The 10,569-nt window shown below is 39.3% G+C and overlaps 1 protein-coding gene across 2 annotated transcripts; it reads right to left on the reverse strand.

The window, feature by feature from the left end:
* Positions 1-1,228: 1,228 nt before the first annotated feature.
* Positions 1,229-10,516, reverse strand: cdr2a (cerebellar degeneration-related protein 2a). Of its 2 annotated transcripts, none has more exons than XM_077533295.1 (7): positions 10,283-10,516; positions 8,148-8,260; positions 6,421-6,569; positions 4,941-5,108; positions 4,582-4,869; positions 3,164-3,422; positions 1,229-2,263 (listed from the first exon to the last, which is right to left on the reverse strand). In XM_077533295.1, exons 1-7 carry the CDS (start codon positions 10,359-10,361, stop codon positions 2,006-2,008), a joined length of 1,314 nt encoding a protein of 437 aa, XP_077389421.1. In that variant the 5' UTR covers positions 10,362-10,516; the 3' UTR covers positions 1,229-2,005. The 2 variants fall into 2 exon arrangements, with proteins under 2 accessions (XP_077389421.1, XP_077389412.1); XM_077533286.1 differs by having other exon boundaries at positions 3,164-3,425; positions 10,283-10,515.
* Between the last annotated feature and the right edge of the window lie 53 nt (positions 10,517-10,569).

The raw sequence follows: 10,569 nt of genomic DNA on the forward strand, positions 1-10,569 counted from the left end.
CTATTGTACTGCCAAAAAAAAAATACAAAATGTTTTGCGTCAGGACGTCAGGCGGTTGGTTCTTTAGACGCCCAACTCCTTGCTGTTCTGTTTTTGTGTCAACTTTCATCATTTAAATGGAGTATTGAGGCACAAAATTAATTAGTTTGTTCAATTGAGATAAACAGGCATTTTTTTTCCATAAGGTTATGTTACCATCCATTTCAAGTTGTGGTACTTCGTCGTGTGGTCTTTCCTGAATACTCGACGTGACACAAAGTTAATTATTAAGCATATAATTTATTAGGCAGCTAGAAGTCATATCTAAATAAATTACAAATGACTGGCGCAACTTTCCTACAAATGCAGCTCATTCAGAACACCGCAGCTCAAGCTCTGACCAAAACAAAGAGATCAGAACATATTACTCCAGTACTTAAGGATTTACACTGGCTCCCAGTCAGCTGAAGAATAGATTTCAAAATTCTGCTACTGGTCTATAAATCACTGAATGGTTTGGGTGCTGAAAATATTTAAGAAATACTTGTGTACAAACCCGGAAGGGCTCTGAGATCTACAGACTTGGGCCAACTAGTGGAACCCAGAGTTCGAAGCAAACATGGTGAAGCTGCATTTAGCTGTTATGCTGCACACAAATGGAATAGGCTACCAACAGAAGCAAAGTCAACCCCGAGTGTAAATGCTTTTAAATCCAAGTTGAAAACTTTGTTTTTTTTCCCCTCATACCTTTAAAGACTTTTAAAGAACTTTAAAAGGACTTTAAAAACAGTTTTAATTGTTTTTCCCTTTTAATTATTATTTTAAACGTTTGCGCTAAATGTTTTTAAAGTTTGCTGTTTATTTTAACATTGTCAATGTATGTTCTTTTAGTAAATTTTGTAACCTACTTTTGTTTTCTCTTCTTTGCTCTGAATGTTAACTATGTGTTTGTTGATACTTACGTGTTCTCTTTCCTTGTGTACATTGAGTTGCCTTGTGTATGAAATGTGCTATACAAATAAACTTGCCTTGCCTATACATTGACTATTGCAAACGGCGCTCCGACTTTCATCATTTACACCCCATCAGCTTTGTGTATTTTTCCTCTCGCCAACATTTTTTAGGTTATTATTTCTGGTAAAAATAAAAAAATAAAAAATAAATGCTAACAAATGTACAAACATGTTTAACACTGCCAGTGCAGTGGTTATGTTAACAAGCTAGACAAAAGTAGTAGTAGTAGGCAATCAATTATTTTTCCATTTATTTATTTACATCCATGATGTTTGCATGTGTTAGCACTTCCGTTCAGTCACTTCTATTAACTGTAGCAACAAAAATATAAATTAAAAAAAATCAGTCCAAATAAATAAATAACGTAAAAGTGCAAAGCGTTCATGGGTCCTTGTTCCAAAGTGTGTCACTCTGTTTAAGAAAAAAAAAAAAAAAAAAAAAGTACATTAAGCTAATCGGCACAATCAGCCTATACAGTTTTTGATCCTATTATAACATTCCAACATTTCTTTGCACGTAAGTCACACATTACAGCTTGAAACTGTCATGGGTCAGCATAATGCTTGCAGATTAGCAGCACTTTTAAAGTTGAAATCAGGTCTGGAGACTTAAAAACAAAATCAAACCCAGGTAGAACTATTATTAAAAAAAACAAAAAAAACAAAAAACAATAACACACACTATAACTTAAACTCTCAGAAATTATATAATACATTTTGGACCACACTTTTTCTCAAATGTATGCTATGTATGGCCTTTGGAGGACTTGATTGCCCCCTGATAGGTTCCCCATCCCTGGTCTAAACAAAAAAAGTTTGTTTTTGTAAAATACTGTCAATATTTCAAGTAATTGAGGGGAACAAGACTTAACAAAAGGATCAGTGCTGACTGACTAAAGCATCGTATAGAAACTTGGTACCACGTTAAATCCGCATGATGCACCGTGCAGGATAGTTTGAAAGCAAAGCGCACAACGTGCACGAACAACATTCCAGGATGAGGACTGATACAATCACATGGCGGACGTGTCCCTGACAAGTCTGTTCTCGTGCAGGTCTTCTTTGGTTTTCTGGATGCAGGTGAAGATCTCCTTGAAGAGGACTTTGTACTCGGGCTCCTCCGACATAGTCGAGGGGTCTTTGGCCGAACCGGAGAGGCGGCGGGGTCTGGGACGAACGCTCACGGACGGACTGCGGGACGTCTGGACGGACTTGTGGGTGAGCCCCTCGGTTGTCTGCCGACACCTCTGGAGCAGCTCGTCATATTTCACCTGAAAAACATGCACATATTCTACTGGCCAATTCTTTAGGCACACCTGCTCAATCTCATCATGTCCAGATGAAGCTACTCAGCTCACTCCAACGTAGTTCGTTGGCACCAAGATGGCAGCAAAGCAGCTTGCTTTAGCCTCAGCAAAAAATAAATAACAGAATATAGATGGTAAACTATATTAAATGTTGTTGGAATTATTTGGATGATTAACTCATTCGCTCCCAGCCATTTTCACAGAAGCAATCCGTTCGCTCCCGGCTGTTTTACTTGATTTTGACTGATTTTGCAAGGCCCACAGAATATTGTGTTCAATTGCTATAAAAGCATGGGATCTATCAAAAGAAAGATTAAAGTCGCTTCTTTCATCAGGAAAAAAAAGTATGTTTCTATCTATTACCGTTTTGCAGCAATTAGCATTAGAAGAGAGCTAAGTTTCATCAGTTTTCACAAATCTATTTAAAATTGTAAGTAATTGAGCTTTTTTTCTACATGGCCCTGGTTGATCTCCTTTGCTCTGCTGCCACCTGCTGGCCGTTTGTGTAATAACTACCATTTCTGCAACCGTTCTTTGCAGTTGAGAGGCTGCATCAAAGCCTTCTGTATGCTCGAGTCTCGCATAAAAAAACAAACAAACGTATAAATACGTCTTTGGGACACTTAGAACATTATAAAAAACCGTATTTACACGTTATTGGGAGCAAATGAGTTAAGATCATTCTCAAGAAGAATTTGAAGGACTTTATCTAGCGCAGGAAATATGACAAATGTCTCACATTCACACTTTTTAGTTGACGATCAAATTTCATATTGAAAATCTTTGCAGTATACAGATGTAAAGGGCCCCATGATTGGGTTTACCTTGGGCCCTCAAATGACCAAACATGACCCGGGCACAAACCTGCAGTACGTTGTACTGCGCGTCCACCTCGTTGAGCAGCAAGATGCCCCTCTGCTTCACCACTTCCGCTCGCCTCACGCACATCTTGTCATGATCATCTGATGCGTTCACAGTGCCGTTGAATGTCTGCCGCTGAAGTTCCCTCTTCTGGTCCTCGGTCGTCTCCTCAGCCGCCTCCTCTGACTCAACTTGGCCCTCTTGGGGTTTATCGTCTGAGGTGAAGAACACCACGTCAGGAAGAAGTAGCTGGTCTGGCTTCCTGCTTTATGTAGGATCAGAAAGGAACATAAAATCAGCATTTCAAGTTCTAACTAGGGCTCCATAAATCGTTTTTTTTTTTTTTTTTGTGGCGGATTCTAATATTTGGCAGAATAAAATTTGAATAATCAATTAATCGACCATTTTATAAAAAAAAAAAAAAAGATATAATAAATAAAATTACTTATTTTTTAGTCTCTTAAACCTGCTGAAAACAGAAAATTCGATTTGGAATCGCTACTGCCACCTGTTGACGAGTAGATGTCATAAATGGTCAAACGAAAAGGCTATTGTAAAGATATTTTTGGACAAATTGTTACGGAGAGCAGCTTTAACACTTAAAATAATAAAGATATTAATTACCAACATGACATTTGAGTGTTTTACATAACATGGTCTTTAAGTAACTATAACAGAGAGAAAAATCGGCCAAAAAAAAAATTCAGAGGGTTGATGTTCGAATGTCATTTATGGAGGACTGAATCCGCCAAAATAAAAATATGAACGGATGAATAAATGAATGAATAAAACTGAAAAATATCATTCAAAAATTAAAAACAAAAAAAAACTAATATAAATGACGATAAAACAACTATGTATAAATACATACAATTAAGAAAAAATAATATATATAAGAAAAACAAGATTTTTAAAGAGGGGGAACAGTCGCAGCAGCATGAAATAAATAAATGTGAGGCAGTGTTTTATTTATTGATCGATATTTAATCCTATGCATATGTATATACATAGTTATTTTTTCCATTTCAACATTTGACATTTTTTTAATCTTTTTTATTTATTACTCAAGTTTTTTAAGTACAAAATTATTGGATTATATATTTTTATAATTTTATATTAATTTTTAATTTCCACTTTTATGAATTTTTTTTCCCACTTTGGTCCTACGTAGTCATTATCTTAGTCTTATGTTGTAATGTGTTAATGTGTCCAAAATAATAAGAACATTAAGAACCAATTTTTAATAGTTTACTTCTGTGCTGTGTGCCTGTTGTTGACACTTGTGCAGTTTGGGCGTCTGTGCATGTTTGTTGTTTCACGTGTTCCGTCACTCTAAACACAGCAGCTGTTCCTTGACGTGTACATGGAAATACACAATCTGAAACAAATGAACTGTTGTTGGTGAAATGGGCATTAAGCACCTGGACATGCAGTCGGCGCGCCACATGAGCCTCAACTGCTCCACTTGGGCCTGCAGCTCCGTCTGCCTGGCCCGGCAGCCGGTTAGCACATCGAGCCGCCGCTGCAGGCCTCGCTTGTCATTGGCCGTCAGCTCGCTCTCGCGCTCCGCCGCCTCCCGACGGCTCTTCTCTGCCGCCAACTGACCCTGAAGAGTGTGGACGGAGCGAAGAAGGATCTCGTGCTCCTCTTCTGAGTCTTGGCGTCTGTCTCGATCGTCCTCTTTTTGTGGCGACTTGTCGAGTACACACCTGTGCCGTGACGAAGGAGAGGTGGGTGGGTGTGGAACGCATCCAATGCCATAAATTAAAGTTCACTGCACCTGTCCTGGTGCAAGTCATAGAGCTCTTTAAGACAGGAAACGCTCTGTGCGCCAAGGCTGTGTCGCTGCGCTTGTTTGTTCCGCTCTGATTGGGCAAACATGAGTGCCTCCAGCTGCTTCTGCAAACCCTCCACGTGTGTTTGAAGCCCATCTATGGACTCGGTCAGACTGCAAAATGACAAGAGAGAATATATTTTTCATTTGACTGTGAATAGAAATCAGCATATTGTGCAGAGGAAAAAGACACTTTGCCTCGCCTTCACCTCCTCGTCTCATTATTAACAGCAGGTGTGTCAAACATACGGCCCATGGGCCAGAACTGGCCCGTCAGGGCATCCAATCTGGTCCGTGAGGACAGAGTACAAGCTGCAGTGTTTCACTAAAATTGACTGTTGTTGCTGATTTTATCAACTGGAGGGTGCACTGTTAACCACTTAGATGACATTCTGAAATGTGGCTCTTCTGCTGCATTCCAGGAAAATGGGAAGTCAGACTTTTCCCGACTTCAAACCAGGAAGTGTGTACGGGAACGCCCCCTTGAACTCGGATACAATAAAAAACAAAGTAAAAATGCGAGAAGGCAGTTTTAGCACCATAATAATAATAATAATAATAATAATATTTTTTTTTAAAAGATCACTAACCGCCATTTTGGTTGTTTACTTTTGCCTTGAATGCTTTCCGGTCGGAACTGGGAAAAATCAACTGGGATAAATCCGACTTCCAACCATCCTCGAATGCAACATTACTCTGGATTTGATGCAAAAAATTGTGCACTCATTTTTGGTGAATTTGAGATTACTCTGCAAAATCAAAATGAGTTTGACACCCCTGATTTACAGCCTCTCCACAATTGGTGACCCCGACGTGATATTGTCAGAACACGACAATTTGGGAAGGCATGACAATATAGTAATTAGTGTTGTTCCTTTTTTTTTTTTTCTTTTTTTTTTTTTTTTCTTTTTTTTTTTATTTAGTAATTAGTGTTGTTCCAATACCGATACTGGCATCGGCAGAGGTGCCGATACTGCATTGAAACAGTGGTATCGGTATCGGTGACTACTCACAAGTAACATGCCGATAACATTAATTCCAACACTAATATAGGATTTTGGAATCTTGTGTCTTGCTTGTGCACGACATTCACTGGTATGTGACATGTTCACTGCATGCCGATCTAAGATATCCTATTGGCCCTTGAATGCTTTGAACCAATAGCAGGACAGGTTTTTCATGTTGGGAAAAAAAAAAACCTTAAGTATCGGTATCGGCCGATACTGCAAAGCTGGGTATCGGTATCGGGGGCCAAAAAACGGTATCGGAACAACACTAATAGTAATTATGAAATGATTGAATGATTCACTCCCTAATCACTTCGTAGGGATTTTTTTTTTTTTTTTACATTGGGATCGAGTGAGCTTTTTAGTCACTTATGATATATAGGCCACTATCTAACTTTATCAGATTGTGTTAGCCTGACCTGTTGATCTTGTTCTGGGCCAGCCGGTCGTCCTGCACCAGTTTCTTGTTGCCCCGCTCCAGATCCCGGGTGGACAGGTCGAGCTGCTCATAAACTCTGGCATGTTGCTCATTCATGTGACGCAACAGCTCCACCTGCTTAGCAAGATACTGATGAACAACACAGGCAAGACCATAATAGTTAGATTCTGTTGAGGTGCCACCTCACGCTCAGAAATTGTCCACAATGCATCTCGTTTCTGATTCTGGCTCTACTCAACAATTTAGCACAGGCTCGGGAAACAGTCTGGCTTCTCACATCACCGTGCTCCGGCGCACCCGTGTTAGTTAAGGATGAGTGTTTGAGAGGTACATAAGCATCATTTACAATATGCTCTTATTCTTTGAGCCGCCACATCCGACAACTTGTATTCATGTCATTTTCTTTAGACTTTGTGGATATGTCACGTTAAAATGTTTGTCTGAATACAGTGGAACCTCCAAACTTGACCACAAGTTGTACAATTTGAAACAGACCAAAATATTGGGGAAAATATTCCTTCAATGTGCCATGACATCAGCATTTTTTGTGAGGGTTGAACCCAGTGGTGGCCAGTCGATAGAAGATGATGACGGTGGCCACATTACTTTGACTGAAGATGGAAAAAATTGTAAAATATGAGCGTACGTCTATTTTCCAATGAGTATGATAAATGCATATAGTTAATGATGAGTGGAGTTGTTTTGTTTATCTATATTTTGTGTCTCTAGTTTTGTGAGATACTTGCAGATCAGAACTTGATGATGATGTTTACATGTTCCAATACATATAATAATTAGGGATGGGCGACTACCGATACCAGGTATCGGTATCGGGCTGATACCAGCCTTTTTTCAAGTACTCGAGTACTCGTGACGCAGACGAGTACAAGCGACCGATGGCAGAGGGGGAAGACGTTAAGCGAGTCCTCCTTGCCTGTAAGTGGCGCTAGCTTGCAGCAGTTTTTCCCCAAAACTTCACCGGTTTGGAAATACTTCAAATTGTGAATCTTAAACTAAAAAAGCATTTAAGTATTTCCATTTCTCTTTCTATTTGGTTATTTTACACGGATTCTGTTACAAGCTTCATAGTAAATAGGAGTACAAAAATGCAATTAACTGTGATTAGTTATGGAAAATTGTTGAAATAGTATATAGAAACTATGTTTTGATAAAAATATAATTTTACCCCTTTCATACACTTTCAGCAATTCAGACTTATTAAAACACTAAACAGATTTGAACACACAAAATAAGGCTAACATACAGAAACAACTGTACATTGGGTGTAGTCGTGCCTGTGTGCATGCATGTGTCTTTAAGTGGCGGGTCCTGGTTTGTTTAAGTGTGACATCACGTCTGTGAGTCAGCGTGCGAGTGTTTGGGTGGGTTTTGTTTCTGGACTTTTAAGAGTCAGTGGGCCTAAAACAGAGAAATTAATGATTAGTTAGCCAAAAGTGTGAGTCAGGAATGTGTTAAATAGGCTGGTAAGCGTCTTCCAGTGCGTAATTAGCCAAACAACTCAGACTACCAGATTAGCTTTTACTCTGCCCTATTACAAAAACAGACACCTCGCTTACAAAGAATATTGCTTGTGCAGCCTCATTCCTAAAATCACATGCAGTTAAACGGAACAAAAACAGCAGTGACGAAAACACGTCAACACCACTGCTGACTTGCTCACCCACTGTGTATGTGCGCATATGTCACCTCGATTTCCAGCAGCTGTTCTTTGTTGGTGGAGTACATCTGCTGCAGCGCCTGCTCCAACTCGCGGTTGCGGTCCAGGAGGGTTTTGCCGAGCTTGGCGGCCAAATGGAGATCTGTCCCAAACACGGGAAAACACACTTGAACAACAACTACAGACAGAAGACGTCTTCACGCATCCTGTTGCCGCACACGGATGAATCAGAGGAATGTGAGGCATGTGAGGCCACTTCCTTTGCAGCTGAGGATGCTTTTCTACATCATCATCTTTGTCTTATCTTTTAGGTCAGGATTGGGCAAACTCAGGGGCCAATTACTTATTTAAACAAATAAAAGAAAAATACGCAAATCGTGCAAGTGAAGTAAGTGAAAACACACTACATCAAGAAGAAATAGCACTTAGTGTGTGCTTACATAGTGGCATGTGGCGGCCATTTTGGGCTAGCAGTATCATGGTGAATGCAAGCAAGGCTGTGTAGTCACGCAAATTAAAGACAGTATGTTAAAAGGTAAGAAAGGGAAAGTGATTTATAGGGAAAAGACTAACACGATCAGCAGCGAGCAGTGGCCGAAGGCGGAAACCAGCAGGATGACTTTTCACTTCTCTCGGTGCGGTTAGCACTCGCTGACTGAGACTCTTTCTTAAGTCTGCTAGCGAGCGACAGCTCCACAAGTTTCTTTGTTGGTGTGTGCCTATTTCAGGTGTTTTTGGGTGTTGAGAAAAGTGCGATAGAAATGTGATTTATAAATACTGTTGTTGTTATGACAATACTACAGATCATAGATTTTGACAAAGCATTCCCACTAGTTATCAATTTTCACTTCTTTTAGAGCCATACTGAGGGCTAATTTAGAGCAATAAAATAAAATCAAAGATGCCAACAGTACAAGTATGTTAGGCAGTGGTATCCAATGATGTTTACATAGAGCAAGAAAAAGCACAACTATGCTTTCTGCCACCATGGCAATACTGTTCATGAACTGAAAATAGTGTGTGTGAACCAAGGTAATTTTTATTTGAAATTTTTGACCAAATTGTTTGCCAATTTGTCATTTATAAACAGAGGTTTTATTATTTATGTGAAATTGTTTATATTGTTAATTTCAGAAAATGTAAATAGGCCTATGTAATTTAATTTGACAATTCATCAAGTATACATAATCAAATTAACACATGATTCTATTATTTACAATAAATCAATTATTTAATATGATAAAAGAATTTTAAAAAATACAGTTCATTCAAAATGGCTAAATCAATGCAACAAGAACCACATGACTCATAATAATGTTAACACTCGGTGGGTTGGATTAAAGGACAGAGTAGCCCATATAACCCTGAGTCACACTTGCCCTGAACCCTGCTCTAGATACAAATGTGCCTGCTTAGTACCTTCAATCTGTACACTGGCCAGGTCACCTAGATATAACTAATGCAATATAATAAATCCTCCATGAGGATTAGAATGTTCAGAATATAGTGTGTGATACAATAAAAATAAGCACCTCTGAAAAGTGCAACATGATATCACAATGAGGATCTACATTATACTACAGTACTTTGTTGCGTCAATCGTTTTAGTTAAATAAGGTAATAAAAATATTCAAAAATAAATAAATAAAAAACCTTCTCACTATGATGCAGGACTAACTATAATCACAATATAAAAAATATATTGTTAAACATAATTACGGAAACCATTTGTTTGTATCCCATATAGAACAATACAGAATGCATGCAAATTAAGTTTTTCAGTTCTTGCAGGTGCACTTGGTAAACAGCTAACAAAAAGCTAACTCTGCGAATGCACCAAAAGTGTCCATAAAAAAATAGTACATAGCCTAACTGTACGAATCCCAAGGAAATCCTGCAGTTTCGTTTTGACCATGGCTGTTACTAAAGGCACTGACAGTGACAAGAGTCAAATTTGGAGGAATTAACTGAAAAGAACCGTCAGCAAAATGGCAAGCTGAATAATTATATTCTCTACTAGATGACATTTCGGTACCGAATTACTTCTGAACTGTACCCGCTTTTTATGACATTTCGTGGTAGTGTGTCGTCATTATTTACCCCCAAAGTGTATAAGTAAATAAATTTAGGTAAACAGCAAGTTCTAGCGTACAGCCGCTCTTACCGTGCTCCAGGTCCCGTTGAGCGCACCACGCGTCTCCATTTTTGTCAAAATCGTCCTCCAGAATCCCTTCAGTTAGCATTTTCGCGAGCGAACGCCGCAGCACCTGACCAGAAACAGAGCCCCCTCAGGTGTTGTTCGTCTCCCACTGTTCCGAAGTTGCCAGCTGCTCTCTCGCTCTCTAGTCGCTCCCCGCCCTGTTGCCACACTACATCCGAACCACATCCGCCTCTTGTGTTGACTACAGCCACGTGGCAAGTCGTGAATACATACCAACAACCGCCAGGTGG

Source organism: Festucalex cinctus, chromosome 1, assembly GCF_051991245.1.
Source record: "Festucalex cinctus isolate MCC-2025b chromosome 1, RoL_Fcin_1.0, whole genome shotgun sequence".
Lineage (NCBI taxonomy): Eukaryota > Metazoa > Chordata > Actinopteri > Syngnathiformes > Syngnathidae > Festucalex > Festucalex cinctus.

What these genes read in the sequence shown, in the direction of transcription:
- cdr2a (XM_077533286.1), bottom strand. Translation starts at nt 10,361, where the DNA reads ATGCTAACTGAAGGGATTCTGGAGGACGATTTTGACAAAAATGGAGAC. An exon ending in TCAACGGGACCTGGAGCACG is followed by an intron (nt 8,261 to 10,282) that starts GTAAGAGCGGCT and finishes TGTTTGGGACAG; the next exon opens with ATCTCCATTTGGCCGCCAAG. An exon ending in TATGACTTGCACCAGGACAG is followed by an intron (nt 4,870 to 4,940) that starts GTGCAGTGAACT and finishes GTCACGGCACAG; the next exon opens with GTGTGTACTCGACAAGTCGC.